Below are 20,814 nucleotides of genomic sequence, written 5' to 3'. Positions count from 1 at the left end.
TCTTCTTTTCCTTTAGAATAACAATTTTTAAAGCCATTTGGATTAAATTGTAATTATAATTGGAATCTTTGGAAATTAAGTTTGGTTTGGAATTGTAGGGTTCACCTAATTGTTTTCCTACTAATTTCCACTCATCTGGATCCAATTCTTTTTCCAGAGAAAAACAAGGACATATGACTTGCACAGTTTTTAAAAGTTCAGTAATCTCCTCCAAAATTATAATCAATCCTTGGATTTTCATAACTTTGACAATGTTCTCTAAACATCTTCCTTGAACACAAGGCATTTGTCCCATTTCACCGAAAGTCTACTTTAGCTCTTTAACAAAGTTAAACAAAGTTTAACAAAAATTTAACAAAGTTTCCTTCCATAGCTACACTGATATACAATTGGCTTATTCAGCCATTCTCCAACTGATGGGTACCTACTCAATTTCCAGTTTCTTGCCACTACAAAAAGGGCTGAAGCAAACATTTTTGTACATGTGGGACCCTTTCCCTTCTTTAAGAATTCTTTGGGATATAAGCCCAGTAGAAACACTGCTGGATCAAAGAGTATGCACAGTTTGATAACTTTTTGAGCATAGTTCTAGGACAATTTTCTAGGATTATTTCCTAATGGTGGGGTGGGGAGTGGTGCCTCAAGCTTCCCTTCAGCTCTCTGGTTTTACCAGGAACCCCAAACCAAGAGCTTCACCCTCCTATAAATATCTACAGCCAAAAGTGTTCTTGTTCTGCTGCTTCTGCACTCACCAGGTGGTAGTTCCTTCTTGCACAGGGCCATGTCTCTGCAGCATAGCTGAACTTGGAGTTCCCAATCAGTCAAGGTTTACTCTGTCTTCCCAGACTCAGATCCCAATTCCACAAACTGTATGGGAAGTGTTGTTTTCCTAGCATATAACATTGCCTATACTTTCATATCTTCCTCCAAAGAATGACATTAAAATCTTCATTATTATTTTTTTAATTGTGTCATTTTTATTATTCATTATATAAAGTTACTCATGGAGAGGTTTAGTTTTGAGTTTGCAGAAAGCTTTAGAGTAAAACAGTTAATCAGTTAGATTTCATGTGTTTTTGTTTTTGTTTTTACCACAGAAATTCTTTTTACTTGTGTTGGGGAAAAAAAAAAAGTAAAATAACTAAAATATAGCCAAATAGGTCCATATTCACTCAAATTGACAATATGAAATCGATTCTGAAATGCATAATTTCAAATTTCTTCTTTAGCTTCTAAAGTAAGAAATATGGCTCTTATGAATTTTACTCTTTTAAGGTAAGGAAAGCATGGCTTTCCATTTCTTCAAGCAGTGTTGTAAATGACTGTAGGCCACTGCTTTATTTCATATAACTAGATTTGGAAACAAGTCTCCACCTCAAATAGAAAGTGAAAAATGATTTTTGAATGACCTTTCCCTCTTGCTTCCAAGCCATAGCTAGGAAAGATAAGTCAGTTATAGAATAGCACTTTTCATGTATCTTTCATCAAATTTCTTTGACTATATTGTGAAGCATGAAACCTTGGTAAGGAAGTTAAATAGTCTATCATTATGTTATTAAGTGCTGGAGTCAACTCTACAATAAAAATCATACCAGTGTTCAATGTAAGTAAGACCCCTGTGAATTTCTCTTTTATAAAGCGTCAGTAATGTCTAAAAGATAAAGTGCATGTATCCCTAAGGGATAGAGGGGAGATTAGTGACAATCTGTTATAGCCAATCAGCATTTTCTTCCCAACTAAGTGGTAATATTTCAATGTATGTGATTTCTGAAGATTGCTTGATGCTAGATTTATTTTTTTAGGATTAAAATAATGGATTTTTTTTTCTTTTACATTTTCCTTCCTGTGTTACTTTGAAAAATCTAAGTAGATGCTACAGCTATGTATATATGATGACAAATATATAGTTAAAAACACAAAAATTCACAAAGATGTATTAACTACTTGAAACATCTGTGTAAAAGACCTTTTTTGATTTACTTATAAAAAACCATATTAAACTTTGTAAAAATATAAATTGAATGCTAATGAGATATCCTTTATCTAATGATGAAATAGTTTAAAAAATCACATAGCTAGTCTATAGAACTTTATTGAAAACAAACACCAAATTTAATTCCCAATTTACATTTCTTTTTTGAATTTCATTTTTTAAAAAAGATTTTCATTGTCTCAGATGTAAGAAAAATGAGTAAATTTTTTATTTGATAAAATTTCTTATTCTCCAAAAATAAAAATAAAACTTTTTCTCTTGGATATGTTAATTTGCTTTGCTAAAATGAAATTAATATTTAAGAACTAAAGATTTAGGGATTATATGTTAAACTTTTTTTTTTTTAAGATAACATATAAGGTGAACTTTTATCTCATTTTAAACTCATTGTACTCTATCCAAGAATATCAAGCCTCTGAGTAAAGATATAATGTATTGACTTGTTGTCTAACAAACTGAGATGAAATGAAACTGTGTCATTTCTATATTGTTGCTGTTTTGTGTCATGTTTTGTTTTATGAAAAGACTATTGAGGTAGAAAATACCAGTTTCATTATATTTCAAAGCTTTAATGATAATCTTACATGACAATAATTTTTAAGTATTGCAAAACCAATTATGTTCAAGAGGCAAATCATGATATAATGCCATTCTAAGCCATCAGTTTCTATTTTTAAATTATGGATTGATTTACCTGACTGGTGTGGCTTTCCCTATGTCTCTGGATCGATGAGCTTGCTGTACCACTCACTGACAATTTTGAGTTGCCATCTTCTTCTGGTAAGCCTATTGATAATGATACCATTAGTTAGATAGTTCTTCATCCTCAATAGAAAAAAAAAAAATAAAACTTGCACACACATTCAAGTAAATTATAAGCTAAATTTCATTAATTAATTTAACAAATATATACTAAATGATATAGAGTAGTTGGCACTATGAGCTTTATGTATAGATTGATAAACTTGGTTTAATGAGAGTACAAGGGGGTTAGACACCAATTTAAAAAAAAATGTAAGTGAACAAATGTACACAAATGAACATATAAGTTGCAGAAGGTGTGTGGGAAGGGTGTAAGACCCCCTTTCCCAAATTAACTAATCAAAGACATCTACAGGTACAAAGAGAAAGTATTTATTTAATCCCTGCAGGGAGAGGCCCAGATGCACCAGGGAGCCCTCATGTGCAGCTGGAACCTAGCTATCTTCTTCCTTGTACAGGACTTAAAAACAAAAGACTCAAGCCTTCTCACTGGATAGACTAAAACGAGGTAACTATCTTGGACCAATGATCTCCAATGTTGGCTGCCTCTCACAGGTCATTTGACTTCCTGCAACTTCACTAACTTCCTGTATCACAGGATTCAAAGATCATCCCTCCAGAGATCATATGATCCCCCCAGGATCCCAGCTTTGGGAATAGGGATCATGTGACTCAATATTGAGAAATACTTCATCCAATCAGTCCCATTCAAAGGCAAAAACAGACTTCTAGTTTGAAAAAGAGCAAAAGGAAAATAGTGCATGGGGTAGAGCATCTGGCCCAGAATTAGGAAGATCTGAGACCAAATCTGGTCTCAGATACTTAGTTGCTATGTGACTGATCAAGTCACTTAACCTTTATTTACTTATGTTTCTTTATCTGTAAAGTGGGCATAATAACAATACCTGCCTCCTAGGATTGTGGTGAGGATCAAATTAAATAATAATTGTAAAATGCTTAGCACAGTTTCTGGTAAAGTATAGGTGCTATATAGATGTTAGCCATTATTTTCATTGCTCTTTCATGCTCATTGCCATAAAATGGTTATTTTACTATGCACAGTAAACAGCAAGGTTAAAAAAAATATATTATTTAGGCAAAGCTAAATTTACACATCTTTTATTGAATAGCTTGAACACCTAGCAGACATTCAAAGAAGGATGATATAAAGATGATAGATTACAGTAGTTTTTGATAGATTACAGTAGTTTAAAGCCTATCTGAAGAGTAAAGGAGAGAAAAATTTGAACATAGGAAACTTTGTTAAAAAAAGAAAAAGATACCAATTTATTCATTTTGGAAATAATTTTCTTTTATTATTTCTATTCCTTCTAAACAATCAAAGCTCAAATTTTGGTAAGCTAGGACATCTTTTCTCTCAACTCTCATTCAGCCTTAGTCATTGAATGACAATAGAAACACCTTATTTCGAAAGGGCAAGGTCAGCCACTAAATCCCAGACCATCTTCAGTTGTCTAGACATTTATATTGCCACTGGATTTTGATGGATATGGAGGAGAAAGGAAGGGTAGTGCCTCTGTACAGCTCTGCCTCACTTAAATCCAATTCACATACAGTCTTAGATGAATAACAACTGGGCTAATATTAATTGTCCATTCATGAATGAAAGATACCCAGAAAAATCAAGGATAGAAGAAGTAAGTTAGTATATAAAAGGAATTACTTTTGAAGATCTTAGTAAAGAAATAGGTTAAAGAGTGAGGAGGCATAATGAGGTGTTATAAATTTTTCAAGAGACTAGAGTGATGAAGAAAAGATTCCTTGATGAATCAAAATATAGGAAAAAGTAATAATTGCCAAATAGAAATAGAAAAAAGTATCCTACAGAGAGGTAACCCATAATAGGGTGAAACAATTTTATTCCAGTTGAATAGTTAAGAAAAAAAAAAAACTACAAAATTCCCAACTTGGGTGCAGGTTATTTTTCCAAAACATAGAGACAGGACAGGAATCTAGAATGGTGCCAGAGTGATCACTTCATGGTCAAGCACTGCTATGTGGTCAAGTCAACCTCTATAAGGACTCCAGATGAAGAGCCTGCCAAACTGCGCTATTTCTGGACTAGGCAGAGTGTGGCAGAGACAGTTAAATAACCTAATGGGGCAGAAAATAGGCACCTTACTCCCTTCAAACAGGAAAACATATGTCAGGATTACATATAAATGTATAAAAGAGCAGGGGTACACAGTTCAATTAGAAGACATTAGGAAATTCCTGGACATTGCTTACAAAGTTTCTCCATGGTTACTTGAGGAGGGCTGTTATAATTGTAATAGATGAATTGTTTTTGGTGAACATCTCTCTGCTTATGATAAGCTATGCCCAAGAGAATTTTTTTTAAAAGTCATTTTACTATATATAATCTCATTAAACAAAGTCTGAAATCAGAACCAGGAAAGGAGGTTAGGAAATTTACAGTCAGAGCACAGACAGGTCCATCTCTTAGCAATAGATGTCCTTCTCCTGAGCCTGAGTAGGATGATTTTGAATGGCCTCCCCCCCCCCCCCACCACCTTCAGCCTCATCTTATCCAGACATTAGAGCTGACAGGACTGTGATGTCTGCTTCTCAATGGTCGTCTTGGTGGCCTTTGGCTTCAGCTATAGAGTGGCAGAGGTAGAAGACAGTAAGGAGGCTTTGATGTCCACTGAACCGGTAAATTGGCAAAAAGATGGAAAGACAGGAACCATGTTTCCTTTAATAATAGATGACTTACATATTAACTTATGGGGTAGGAGTATATTACATCAATTAGTGATGGAAATCACTACAGAATTTTAGGAGGCGTCATTCCTGCTGTAGCTTCTACCATGCTACTTCAATTAGTACATGAACAATTAGAATTAAGACACATTGAGGAAACAACAACCCATGAAACTCTCCTGTATTCGTTATAAAATAAAGACTTGACAGCTGAAATAGTAAGGAAAACATTTCTCATAATTATCCAATTAATAGGAGAAATAGGAATTATATGGATTAACATAGACAAGGATAAGTTAAATTGCTTAATAGCTACTCAGAAAACCATTTTGTTAGGGTTAGGAGATGAAAAATGGCAATGGATATTTCCCATAAAAACAAAAACACATCCACTTAAAGGTCCTAATGTGTTCACTGATGCCACCAAGCAAAATAAAGTAGCCATATAATCCCCACAATTGGGCATCTCTAATGTATTTATTACACCTTACACCTCAATACAGCAAAATGAGTTGTATGCCATTATACAAGCATTGAAAATAGACATACCCATCAATATCATTTCAAATAGTCACTATGCAGTTGGGATATCCAAAGAATACATTATACATATGTATTTACATCATATATAAAGGCTCAAATAGTACCTATCTTCTTATTGTTTTAGAGGTATGAGAGGTGATTTTAATTAGAGTCCATCCTTTTTATATAAAGCGAATGCCCTCTCATATGGATGGGTTGGGACCAGTATTTGAAGGGAATAAAGTAATGGATGGTTTGCTTGCACATTGTATTCTTCTCTGCCCTCTAGAGCAAGCAATAAAAGCTCATGAATATTTGCATCTGTCTGCCAGATCTCTTCAGAGATTGTATGAGATGTCTCTTCAAGATGTAGCAAGCATGGTAAAAAGATGTGTAACTTGTGTATCATATTCTCAAAGACCTGTAGGGCTGAGGACTAATCACAAAGGTGATAGGCAAAATGATATATGGCAAATGGATATAAAATTTGTATAAAAATAAAAAATAAAATAAAAATATAAAAAAATATAAAATTTGTATAAAAATAAAAAATGTATAAAAAACATCCATGCATGTTGCAGTTGACACTTATCCAGGCTTTGCATCTGAATCCTCTCAATAAGGGGAAGCTGTTTCCACATGTAATAAATCACCTATTTCACTGTTTTGCTTCTAAGGGTATCCCATACACCATGAAAACTGATAATGGATACTCATATACCTCAAAAATATTAAAACAGTTCTTAAAAGAATTCTTTCTCCATACGTCATATTTTTGGGATTCCTTACAACCTTACAGGACAAACCATTGTAGAAAGGACTAATCAAACCCTCAAGAGATTTAGCAAAAAACAAAAACAGGGAGATGGAGGTAGGGTCACTCAGAAAGATATAGATAAAGCAGGGTATAAATTACTTAAAATTTGATTCAAATGATTTAAGTCCAGATATGAAATATTCGCTGGTAAACATAGACAGATTCACTCAAAGATAAGATGCCCATCTTCATTAAGAAGACCCCCTAAGAACAAGACCATGGTAATAAAAAAGGGTCCAGAAGGATGGGAGGGACCCTCTAGGGTTCTAATATGGGGGTCAGGTTATGCTTGTATCTTCACAGGAGAAAACCTTCAGCAGTGGATTCCCACCAGACATCTCAAAGTTGTCCATAGAACTGAAGAGAAAAAGAAGGAAGAAAAGGCCAACAGGAGGAGAAGACGTGACCCAAAGACCACTAGCAAGATGCTTTCTGTATACACAATCAGGACTGGCAACAGAGGCCAAAAGGTGGGCTATGGACCTACCATGGCCTAGGATTGTTTCGTGGGGGGTGGGGTATCATGTGATACATGCTGGGCATGTAGGGGACGTCCTGTCAGAGCAACACCCTCATGCGTATTGGGAGGATTATAGCAGGTTGGCCCCACACAAGCCTCCATGTGTTGTGACCGGGTAAGTACCCTGGATATCTTAGAATCAGCCAGAGTCTGGATAAGCAAAAGTCTTTATTCTTAGTCTTCTTGGGGTTGCCATCAGGGGATTAGATATAGGAATCTCCACAGCTTTCTCTCTCTCCACCGCCAAAGAATGATCCTGCTTATCCTACTCCACCCTCTGATCTCTCTTCCCCTTCTTTGTCCACACCCACAGATTGAGCCAGCACAGAGTTGAGTAGGGTCATCATATGTTAATAGAGAATTGTCCAATTGGTAATTAGCCTTAAGTACTAGATTATCTTGTGTTAAGTGCATCTGCTCAGAGTTTCAGCCCTTTACATCCATGGGAGACATTTTTTTCATTCAAGAATTGGGGTAGCATTTTAGCACATGGAAAAATATCTTGGGCTCTGGTTTTGATGCAAATGACATGAGAAATGAATAACAATTTTATACTAAAGCCTGTCTGGGAGGGAAATATGCATTTATGTGGGGAGACTCTGTAACTTACCAAAGAAACATTAGATTTTTACATTGTTACTTGTTGGAATTGTATACTGAAATTGAAAATCAGACTGTGTTTGTGATCACTAGAGCTCATGTATCAATGCTTCCTGTAAAAAGTGAGAAACAGACCTTAATCCCATTAGAAAGAAAGAGAAGTATCATTAGAAATAGGAGCAGAAGTAGTTATTGAACTCCAGGCTCAATTACAATGTGAATACCGATAAGACTGCTGAAAAAAAATCAAATATTGGTTTGATAATACCTCTTTCATGGTGGTTAAAATTAGAATCATGGATTGTCCTATGTGTTGTTATGTTGTTACTGCTTTGTTGTTGCCCTATAAGATTAGGATGCTTTTATAGATCTTTCTCCCCCATCTTTTCAGAGGTTGCAGCTCAAGAAAGGACTTTTTATCTAAATGATAAAAAAGGAAATTGTAAGGGTATGTGATTCTGCTAAGAGGGGGTACCAAGACCACCTCAACTTTTGCTGCACAGTTAAGTTTTCTGCCATGTTGCAGAAATACCCTTGTTGAGCAAGGAACAATGAATTGTGATCATGGGAACAGGTGTAAGTTGAGAGTCACAGCCAATGATTATGTAAACAAGGATGCCTGAATAGGGCCTCTTGCCTGTGAGTGAGCTGCTGAATTGCTGGATTGACTCTCCTCCTATTGCAGCCCACAAGCTGCTTCTCTGAATGGTGATTGGGAATTGCCTACTGTTCATGCGCTAGTCACGCTTGCAAAAATGTATATCAACAAGGCTGTACAGGATAATAATCTCTTTTCACACTCTATGAGTCTTCTCCCTCATTCATATCGCCTTTGAGATCAAAAGGCTCATATTCCATGAGCTCTTAAAAAATGGCCACAACAGAATCTAGGCTCCTAGATATGCCTCGAATATTATAAATGCATAATAAATGTGTGGGCATGTATATGTATAAAATACATACACTGACATGCATATGTATAGTAAACACATATATCTATTATATATACACATATACATATATTACATATATACACATTTTATATATATCATAGATACATATATAGTATATACATATAACTATGTATATAGTATATACACATATATAGTACTTACATACATATATATTATACACATATATATAAATATATATTACATATAAGATATATGGTACATACATATGCATATATAGTATATATACTTATATATAGAGAGATATCACTCTGCATACCTTAAAACATTACAGAAATAGCAACAAATATTATTCTGGTTCTTATGTTAGATATTATAGTTATATTTATATCTCTTTCTTTTCCTAGATTGCAAATTCCTTGAAGAAAAGAACCTTCTATCCATTTTGTTGGCATCTTTGCCCTTTTCAAACCTTAACACTTACAGCTTTTTCCTGTTTCTGTGTCTTCAAAGATGGGCTAAAATCTATAACTTGATAGACCTACATTGGGTTTAATGATTCTCACTAAGAGAACATGGGACTAGAAACCAACAAATTTTGTTTTTAGAAAAAGCACTATATTTAATTAGTTGTATAACTTTAAAATAGTTTGGTACTTACTTTTTTCCCCTTAGATAAATGAAGGAATTGATCTTTAAAGTCCATCCAATTATAAGAAAATAAATAGTACTATGATTTTGTATATGTAAATTGTGAGCTGATCATGTATGATGTATCTATCACATCAGGGGTATCTAGATAAGACTCACAGGGAAAAAAATGGATCACCATCTCTGGAATTTTGTTTACTCCTCTCTGAGCTAGGCTTTAATTCCTGCTTCATAGATGAGACTTATGGCAACCAGTTTCATGGTCCTTTCTGCTCCCTTCCAGGGAGGAATCAAAAGCTCCCTTTGTGAGGAGTAGGCAAGATTCTAGAGATAACTAACCATATCTGTCCACAAGCCACATTCAGACATCTCATGTAGAAACACACTGTATGGCAATAGAAAAATCAAAGGTACAAATAGAAATAAGATGTGTTGTAGTACATAATAAAAAATTACCTCCATGTGAGAAATAAAAGTAGGAGAAGATGAGTAAATTTTTATTACCCTGATTTTCAGGAGGAAAAAACATACATAGGAAACATTTTATATTATTTACATTTTCTCCTTCCCTTTCTTAAATATAAAAGAAAAAACAATAAAACAATATATCAAACCCAGGTTTATAAAATTCACCAAGTTCTGAGGTACAAATGCTTATACAGCCAATTTGACAATGGACTCTTGAGAGCCAGTTTGAGCTGGTTTTAGCACATCTCTCCATAAGAGAAATCAAGGAGATATGATTTGAAGAGGATATGGGTCAGTTATATGGAAAGAGAGAATAATAGCAAATACATGAAAAACCTGAGTGCTACATTAAGCTGCCCTGAATAGGAAAAAAAAAAAAAGACCAGAGGAAGACTCATCACATTCCAAAGATCCTCTATGGAAGAATTGCCAAATGATACAAATAAGAATCCACAAAACCATATACTTTCAGGAGAAAATGGACTCTGTCCATATTTTAAGGAGCTAAAAGGAAAACAAAAGCTTGTTCAGGTAAGATTCAGGTGTGCTATTTATTTGTCTGTGTGCTCAATAGATGTGCACTGATCCTGATCTACTCAATTTTGGCAAAGTTAAGGTTGCATATAGAGATGTTTAACACATACACAAAATATTTGCTTCTTCTACAACTGTTGTCCAGAAAGTTCTTTTTTAAACTGTAAATTATTACAGAAGCGTAATTTGTTATTTAATTTATTAATTAGTATTTATTCAGGAGCAAAACAGCACCTGCTCTCACAGAAGATATATTTCTATATGCTCTATATAAATTATATTTTATTCTAAATTATACCAACATATGCCAGGTAAATTATAAACAACTTAAAGTCATAGATGAGGGAATATCAACTTTGATTTTTGCCTAGTCAAATTCAGTTGAGAAGATAAGTGATAATCTCACCATATGCACCCCATTTTTGGATGGTACAGTTCTTCAAAACAGTTAAACAAATATTGATAGCATCATAAATAGACCTTTCTATGATTCTTGAAATCTCTACCCTATCATAGTCTTCATTGGGAGGATTATAAACCAATGAAACTATAGGTTCAGAAAAATGAAAAACAATAAAATAAAAGCAACAAAAATGTGATTACATAACACTCAGTTTTTCAAAGTGTTTTAAATTTATCATCTAATTTGATCCCTATAAAACTCTGTTAAATAAATACTATTATTGTCACCTTATTTCATAGATGAGGAAACTGAAAATTTGAGAAATTTAAGTACCTTTTCAAGAGTCACATTCAATCAAAATGAAACTAACTAGCCAACAAACATTATTAAATCTTTGCTTTATACCATGCCAACATGATACACTGTAATTGTGTATGCATTTCTGTGTGCATATCTATGTTTATGGCTACATTTCTGTGTTTATGCATTTGTATTTTATTCTGGGATATTACATATAAAATGCACTAGGTAAACTTGGGAGAAAGAGGTTAAAGCAAAGAGAAAAACTGTAAGATTTCATTAAGATTTCAGACTAGTAACAATATTAGATGGTAGCATAGTTTCTAACTGTGATACAGCAGTATTCTATTTGGAAGCTAGAATAGCTCACTTTTTTGCTGTTTTAGTAGTGGTTTTCTAAGGATTTCATCAGATTTTTTTGTAAATAAAATAAAAATCCCAATTGAAATAGGTTTTTTTTGGACATAATTTTTAAAATATGTTTTCTATAATATTTTATATTTCAAGAGAATTCCCATTCATGACCATAAAGGACAAACTTTATTTTTTTAAAAATGCTTCTGTATTTGCTTAAACTGAGTAATGTATAAATTTAAGTTACTGAGTTTGGAAGCAGGATGCTTAACAGTGAACATGGAAAAGAAATTTTTGAACATATTTGAATGAACAAAATGTATTCAATTACCAATATTTTCATGGGTTTTAATATCCCCATTTTTTCCCAGTGATTATTATTTATGTTTCTTGCATATGTGATTTTATGGGTGGAAAACCCTTTGTTGACACAGATTAGAATTCCATATATAACTTAGTCTTACAAAGTTGTCTGGGACAGTGAAAATAGCTTTCCAAAGGTCACAGAATCTTTCTGACCTGTAGGAGAGCCCTGCTTGCATGCTTTTCTTCAAACATTATTTAACACCCTTAAAATTAGCCTCAAAAAGGAATAACTTAAAGAACCTTTGATAGATACACAAAATAAACTCAGAAATATCAGAAGCAATAACCATTATCTAAAAATTATTTTCAATCTGGTAAATAAAAACTATTAACTAAAAAATATATTTTTCGGCTAACCTATTTTTTTCAATGTACATAAAAATTTACATTTTTTTTTTTGGCCAAAGATTCTTTAGCTATATTGCATAACATCCATGGAGAGGAGAAATGACCATAAGGGATGACATGTTTCTAATTGTACCTTCCTTGGCATAGGCAATTCTTACTGATCAGTTTTTCCTCAAGTGAAGTCTGTCAACTTCCATACTGTTAGTTTTAAAAGAAGACTAGTATCCTGAAAAATAAGCATTGCTAATACATTCAGGTTTACCAATTCATATTTTAACTTCTGAAGAAAATTTTAGAATCAACAATTACTTACCATTAGAGAGTGAATTTCCATTTTCAGAAGTTATAGAACTGGACATTGAATTACAAAACTGAGTTCCATGGTTGTTTGCATTTCTGTCTTGGGTTTCTGTTCCACTCTCTGATAGGTTAGGATCATCTCTGCTGGTTAAGTTCAGATTAGTTTCAAAACCTAAGACAAGAAATAACACATCAAATTTTTTTAAAAGTAAGAATAAACTAATAAGAATGTCTATTTTACTTTTATATTCACTAATTATAAATGGAAATAAAGCTCAGATTAAAATATACCTGACTTTTTTAGATGTCAAAAGATAATTCAAAGAACATTGGATTTGGAGGTAGAGGACTAGGTATCATATGCCCCTCTTGTTACTTACTGCCTATATGATGCTATACAGGCCCCTTAAATTTTCTTGGATTTGATTTTATCATCTGCAAAATGAAGTGGGTAGAATTAGAAGTCTTCTCAAAGTTGTATTGGAGTCAGCATGTACTGATGTAAGGGCCCTTTAAATGGGCAGTGCCACAGCACAACAGGAGATTTGAGTGGCCCAGAAGTAATCTCTCTGGATATAGGACTGGGATCCTGTCCATATTGAGATAGCTTTGTAATGGGTGACAGCTCTCTCCCTGGTTAGCTGTGTGTGTGAGACCTCACAGACCCTTTATAAGTTCACTGCAGACAGCAGTTGCTCTCTTTAACTTGGCGCTCTTTAACCTGGCTCCCTAACCTGGGGTAGCCACGCCAAACCAAGCTGATGGATAGCTGAGAGGTAAGGAGTTTGGTAGAGAACACGTGGGTCTTCAGACCAGGTGTTCACTAGGGAGCTGACAAGTCAAGGCATTATGTGAGTTGGTATAATAAAGGCTTTTAAGATTACACGTGGCTGTTCTTGAGTGTGCTACCGGTTATTAAACTATAGATTCAAGAGATCATGGTCAGAGACCTTTGAAGGCCTCAGAGGAGGCAAGCCAGGTAGAGTTGACACTGCAAAGGTCAGTGGTCAAAGGTACTCTGTTGGGCCTAGGGCAGACTAGTAATTGTAACTGCCAGGAGGGCATGTTACATAATGACATACAATAGCCTATTTTAAAATTTTCAGTATGGACATACCTTAAAAAGTGGCAAACACTACAATTCAAAGCTTGATTTATTATTTCATTGATTGTCTAAGGTTTAAGATAAGTATTAATAATGTAGATTAAACTTAAAACTACATTGCATATATGCATATCTGTCTATCTATATATGCCTAAATATATATTATATATAATATATATATTAGCTAGTTGTTAATTATTTATCAACCCACCAGCCCTGATTCTATCTAGAGCTATCTAGAGCTATATTCTGCATACATTTTAGTTTTGCAAAGTATTTGACTCATTTTTTATTATTATTTAAGTATTATCTTATTTGATCCTCACAATAACTATATGAGATAAACCATAAAGTTGATTTAAAATGGAGACACCTAAAGTAAAAAAAAAAAAAGTTGAACTCATTTGACAAGGTAAGTTGGAGCTTCAACTTAACTTTTCTGACTTTGAAAGTCCTGTATTCATTTATTGTGCCACCATTCATGACTCTAAATTTATAACTTACAAGAATATTCTTCAAAATTCTACCACAGTTTTGGCTACATCTAATGGATTATATAGTATGCTACTAACCAACTTTCAAAGAACTTCTTTTGACATTTTTCCTATCTTCAAAAAGTGGTGTGGAAGAAAGATTACAGTAAGATTTAAAAGAATTTCTAGTCAACCTACATTTAAGTGGTGAAGGAATAATGGCTACTAAAACAAAATCAGGACAAAGATGATACAAAGACTGAAGGGGTTTGAGAAGCAGAACTTTGTTTAAACCATACACACACTATACAATATATATCTATATATAATATAGATATATACATATATATGCATATGCCTATTTTTAATAAAATATTCACAAAATCTTGATATGGCTACAAAAAAAATGAACAAGAATTCCTTCCTCTGATGGCCACAGAGGTATGTAGCTTGGAATACTGTATACAGTCCCACAAAAAGAAAATATTTGATAACTTCAATATAAAACAACAACAAAACAATCAATCCAACAAAAGCCCAACATGTATGTTTAAATACTCTAAAATCCTGCATCATTATTTAAAGGTATGTCTCTGAAACCCTTTCCTTTGTAAGTTTTGTTAACTATTGATTTTATCTAAGAGGCTCTTTGTGAAGTTGTGTAACCTTCTCTAGCATGTTTCATCAAAACAAATGCAATCTGATTCCCTAACACCTGTGAATTTTATAATTTTTTTCTTTTGTTTTGGCCGAATAATCATTACTTTCCTTTTCTGCTGATTTGAATTGTTTTTAGAAAACAAAAAAAAATGAACCTCAGCAGAATTTGATGAACAAAACACCTCAGCTTTGTACCAATGTTGGATTTTAACATACAAATATGTATTGTAGATACAAGCTAAACTTTTCTCTAATGGGAGACTCTTCACAGATTTTTAAAAGTTAATACACAGAAAATGCCTATGCCTTTTGTCAGCTACTTACAAAAATACAGTAATAGCTTACTAAATAACATCAAAATCTCCTAGTAGAAAGTTAAACAAAAATAATTTTTTTAATTGTAGTAAAATTGCTGCTAATAATGAAGAAGATGATGATGATGATGATGAAGTTTTTCCCTTGGTAGGGAGGAACAACCAAAAACTGGTACTTCTCTCCTATTCTCCCAGCCCCTTTTCATTGAGATATTTTTTCAAGTATGAAGACTTTCTGTGATTCACAGGAAACCAAGAGTAGCTGTATACTAATTCATTCAAATAAGGACATTTATTAAGCATTTACTGAATATAGAAGCAATTTAACTTATTGAATAGAGTTCTGGGCTTGGAGTCAAGAAGTCAAGAAATATTTCTTACATTAACTGTTACATGTCATTGGAAAAAATCACTTAATTTTTGAGTTCCTTAGATAAATATGATTAAATTTTTCCTTTCCTAATAATATCACTACTTCTTCATATACTGTCACATTATGTGTTAGGCAAATCTGTCCCTTCCCATACACAAAAAAGTAAATTCCCAAAATGTGACTAAGTAAAAGAACAGATCAGTATATTTTAGGAAATATGAAGGAGGGAAAATTCATTAACAAGTTTTAGAGCTGAGAACTCTTCACTGACTGTGTTGCAATAGAACCATGTGAAAAGATACTTTTAAGGTTATAGACCTTGGTCTATGTTCAAGATGATCAAGATAGGATTAATAGATGACAGATTATTTCAAGTATTGGAATGACCCTCAGGTGGAAGAGAATTTGGACTTTTTCTGTGTGGTTGCAAAGGTTTGATCTAGAAATAATTGATAGAAGTTGCGAAGAAGAAGATTTAGTCTTGGTGAAAGTTAAAATTGAACAATTAGAATTGTCTAAAATGGGAAAGAACTACCTCTGTAGGTATTTCTGTCACTTGTAACATTCAGGTAAAGCATGACTGATCAATCTGGGGGATATTGCAGAATAAATTCTTAAATATGAGTTGGATGAAATGGACTCTTGGGTGTCCTTTGAGTTCTGAGTTTCTGTCATATGTACAATAGATGGACTATCTTATTAAAAGACCTCCCTCATCTTGAAGGATGACTGACTATTTTAGGGGCTGTGCAATCAGATGGCACACGCTCACACACAAACACACACACAATATGTGTAGACACATTTACGTTTAATACATAATCTCTCTATTACATGAGGGGAGCTTGATGGTAAAATGGATAGAGTGTTGGGTCTAGAGTTAGGAAGACTCATCTGGCCTCAGACTCTTCCTAGTTGTATGACTGAGCATATCATCCAATCATGTTTGCCTCAATTTCTTATAAATAAGTTGACAAATTACTCCAGTTTCTTTTCCAAGAAAATCTTAAAAAGGGGTCATGAAGAGTGGATATGATCGAAATGACTGAAGTTAAATACCATACACACATAAACACACACACACACACACACACACACACACACACACACTATATATATATATACTCAAATACATTTAACTGTGAATGCTTTCTTTTTGAGATAACATAAATTTCTTAAAGGTATAGACTTTTTCTCACCTGATTTTTCCTTTTACTAGTGAAATCATGTAGATAGTTGCCCTCTTTTGTGCCTAGAATTAGGCCTAGTGCATATGAAATATTTGCTTAAAGGATGAATAGTCCTGTAGAGTTTAAGTAAGGCAGTTATCAAAATGGAGAGGGATAGATGTGAGAGATATAGTAAAAGAAGAATAAATAGAACTTGACAATTGAGTAGAGTCAAGGCTGAAGCAAAGGACTATGGTGACTCTGATTTTATGTTCACATGTATCTTGGAGGATGATAGTGCCCTTTTAGATCAAATAGAGAAATTTAGGGGAAGTTCATATTTTTAGAGCTTCATTTTTATAAGGGGAGGAGAGACAAGAATGATAAAATCCATTGTGAGCTGAGTTTAAGATGAGCACAGGACATATAGAAAAAATATCTAGCACTTAATGGGTGATATTCCAGGGAGATTTGGAAGTCTTCTGCAAATGCTGAAAGCCGAACCTATAGACACAAATGAAATCACCAAGAGATTAAGTATAGAAAGGGAAGAGAACCCAGTACAAAGCTTTGTCTAATATCCCAGCTCACACTGAACATTCTCCTTTGTGAACTCCTAATTCACTTAACAGTTAGTACTGCACAATTAAGCCTTTAATTGCTTTTTAATTGTGGCATGTGCCTAAGTTTTGTCTCTCTAGCTTGATTATAGGGCAGGGAGTCTTAGCCTTTTTTATATATTTCATAGTTCCCAGTGTAGTTTTCAATATATAATAGGCAATTAGTGGGTACAAGACTGATCACATTCTAACCCAGATCAAATTTTAAAAATCATTTTCTTTTATCTACCAAATAGAGTGGTAACATATTCTCCAAATCTAAAACCAAATTACTGTTTTTAACTTATCTCTCCATTTTCCTTTCTAGTTTAGTTAAATTGGACAAAAGACAATTCTGTGGACATTTCTTTGTTTATGTCATGCCATAAATCCAAATCATCTTAACTGAATTCCACAAACATTTATTTTAATATCCAGTAAGTGATTACAGTTGAAGACAAGGATAGAAACCAATACAATCACTGTTTTTGAGGAGCCTATAGAATTGTCTTTCTCAAAAAAAGCACTGATGCAAAATTTTGGTGGCAGCTAAATGGCACACTGACCCTGGAATCAGAAGGACCTCAGTTCAAATGTGGCCTCAGACACTTAACACATGAGTTTGAGCAAGTCATTCAACCCAAATTACTGCACAATAAGTAAATAAATGAATAAATACAGTAAGCACTGACGCTAGAGTTAGAATTTCTAAGACTGAGTTTTGCTTCTGACACTTATTACTTCTATGACCTTGAGCAAAACATCTTTTCTGTCTATGCTTGAGTTGTCTCATCTGTAAAATGGAGTGGCTGGACTACATAGTCTGTGAGGTACCTACTAGCACTAGGGCTATGATCTCATGATCTCTTCCAGTTGGAATTCAGCTGTTTTATTAAGCTGAACTCAAATGCCCATCTTTGATTTCTCTCTTCCTTGGAATTTGTTGTCACTTTATTCTTAATCCCTTTATCATGTCATTCCTAATTTCACAACTGTATTACCTAGACCACATTCAAATACTGTTGAATTGAAGGGGGGAAATATTCATTCCATCATGCCAGAGGCATCCATTTATAGAATAGGTCAAGTTTGTTGGCACATATTGACAGTACATTCCCATTGTCTATTCCTTTTACAGAAGGATATTTTATGAAGAACTATGAATCATGACTACAGTTATTCAGTTTTCAGTTGTGTACCACTCTTTGTGACCTTATTCGGTTTGTTTGTTTTTTTAAGCTTTACAAGATTGTTTTTATTTTATAAATTGTTCTCTTGATTCTTTCTGTTTCAATTGATGCAAGTCTTTATATTTTTCATCATAACATAAGTCCTTCAAAGTAATTGTGGATCATTATACTGTTGAAAACAGCAAAGTCATTTACATCTGGTCATCCCAGAATGTTGCTATTAATTTGTATATAACACATTTCACTTTGTTTGAGTTTAAAGAAGACTTTCCAGATTTTTTTCCCCAAGAGCATTTTGCTTATCACTTCTATTTGAATTTGTTTGGTTTGTTTGTTTGTTTGTTTTCTGTAGCAAAGATACTGAAGTAGTTTGCCATTTGCTTTTCCAGTTCATTTTACAGATGAGAAAACGGAGACAAAAAGGTCATGTGACTTGCCCACAATCACACTATTAGTACATGTCTGTGGCCAGATTTGAACACATACATATACATATACATATACATATACATATACATATATATACATGAATGTTGGACTTTTCTAATGCAGAATTGGGAAGGAGAGGATAACCACTTGAAACTCAAAATGTTACCAAAAATATATATAACTAAACCTAAACAAATCAAAGACAACTGTATGTTATCTTATTTCAACTGGAGTCTGTGTATGGCATGGTGGCTCTTACATTTCTTTGCTTCTTTATTATATACTCCATAGTTGGTCTTCCAAATACTCTCTTTTCATAAATTTCCACATCACTCTTTTTTCCTCACATCTTTTGACAAAGGATGGAAAAAGAAGTCATTTCAAGATCCCTCTGTTTATTTAGACTACTCCTTGAATCACATCTTCCTCACTCTCTATTCTCTCTTCTACTCATCCTCTCTATTCATCTCTTCCTCCTTCTCTATCATTCCATCTTTTAATCTTCATATTAAATCTATCCTTATTGACTGTCTTTTTTCATGGCTTAGGCATTGCTTACAAACATATGTATGTTCTCCAGAATGGCAGGCAAATTTGAAATAAAAAAAAAATTGAATGAGGTGACAGAAGAATTGGATTCAAGGCCTGCCCCTGCTACTCCCCACGTGACTTTGGAGAAGGCATTTAATTCTTTTGACTTCAATGTCCTCATCTGCTATATAAGGGAGGTAGAAACAGATGACCACTGAGTTTCTTTCTAGCTCTAGATCTATGTTCCTATGACCTATCCATAAAAAATCCTTTATCTAATCTTAAGCTGTCACCATATACCTCTTCTAGCTCTAGATCTATGTTCCTATGACCTATCCATAAAAAATCCTTTATCTAATCTTAAGCTGTCACCATATACCTCTTCTTTCTTTCATAGTCAGATTCCAAATAGGCATCATTCATTTTTGTTTCTTCTACTTTCTTACTTTTCTTTCACTCTCAACCCTACAACCTAGTATATTGGATAAGCCAGGTGTTCACAGAAGATATTTGTAATTAATGAATGAAAAGTTGTAGCCATTTCAAGTAATCCCCCCCCCCCCCCAGGTTAGGGTTAAGTGACTTGCCCAGGGTCACACAGCTAGGAAGTGTTAAGTGTCTGAGGCCACATTTGAACTCGGGTCCTCCAGAATTCAAGGCTGGTGCTCTATCCACTGCGCCACCTAACTGCCCCCTCAAGTAATCTTAAGAGAATGAATATATGGATAAATCTGCAGCTTATTCAAGACATAGGACTGAATTTTTTGCTCACTTGCTCTTTTAACTTTTAATTTGACATGGCCATTATCTGTTAAATTACAGAGACAGAAATATCCCCAACTTCTTAAAAATCTATGATTGGTCAACATATTAAGTCTATAATTGGTCAACATGTAAGTTATAACTTACATTTATATAGTGATTTAAGGTGAATAAAGTATATTTTACATATATTACCATATTTAATTAAATATTTCTAAATAATATAGGGCCTGGAAAATATTATGTATGTAATAACTGTCTTCCTGTATCTTTTTTTTTTTTTTTTTTTTTTTTTTCCAGAATGAGGCAATCTAATCAATTTAACTACTGTTTATTAAATGCTCATTTGCCAGGCACTTAAGAGTCTAGTTGGGACATTAAAACCTACATATATATATATAAAATTAAAATAACACCAAGGAGTATAGGACAAATGATAAAACAAGGGAGTACTGAGAAGGGAGAAATAAAACTAGGAAGCTTCATGAATGAGATTGCACTTAGTAGAAGAACTGATAAGTTTTGATTAGGAGAAAGAATAATGATTGGGGGAGAAGATAACATGAATAAAAATTCAAAAATGGAAGTGAATATATTGAAGTTGATATAAAGAAGAAGCAAGTGATAATTGGAACA

General features: G+C 33.6%; 1 protein-coding gene across 9 annotated transcripts in view; it reads right to left on the bottom strand.

Annotated features, from left to right (window-relative positions):
• Positions 1-20,814, bottom strand: part of MYO16 (myosin XVI) — an 899,069-nt gene that overhangs the window by 49,490 nt on the left and 828,765 nt on the right. For all 9 annotated transcript variants that reach the window (XM_074299517.1, XM_074299521.1, XM_074299522.1 and 6 more), the window contains 2 exons: positions 12,587-12,745; positions 2,688-2,779 (listed from right to left, as the gene is read on the bottom strand). In XM_074299517.1, coding sequence (XP_074155618.1) covers positions 2,688-2,779; positions 12,587-12,745 — 251 coding nt within the window. The remainder of the gene's footprint in view (positions 1-2,687; positions 2,780-12,586; positions 12,746-20,814) is intronic.

The sequence above is a fragment of the Sminthopsis crassicaudata genome, chromosome 3 (genome assembly GCF_048593235.1).
Source record: "Sminthopsis crassicaudata isolate SCR6 chromosome 3, ASM4859323v1, whole genome shotgun sequence".
Taxonomy (NCBI): Eukaryota; Metazoa; Chordata; class Mammalia; order Dasyuromorphia; family Dasyuridae; genus Sminthopsis; species Sminthopsis crassicaudata.
The sequence above is the reverse complement of the archived record's forward strand: the minus strand, read 5'-3'. Positions and strand labels throughout refer to the sequence as shown.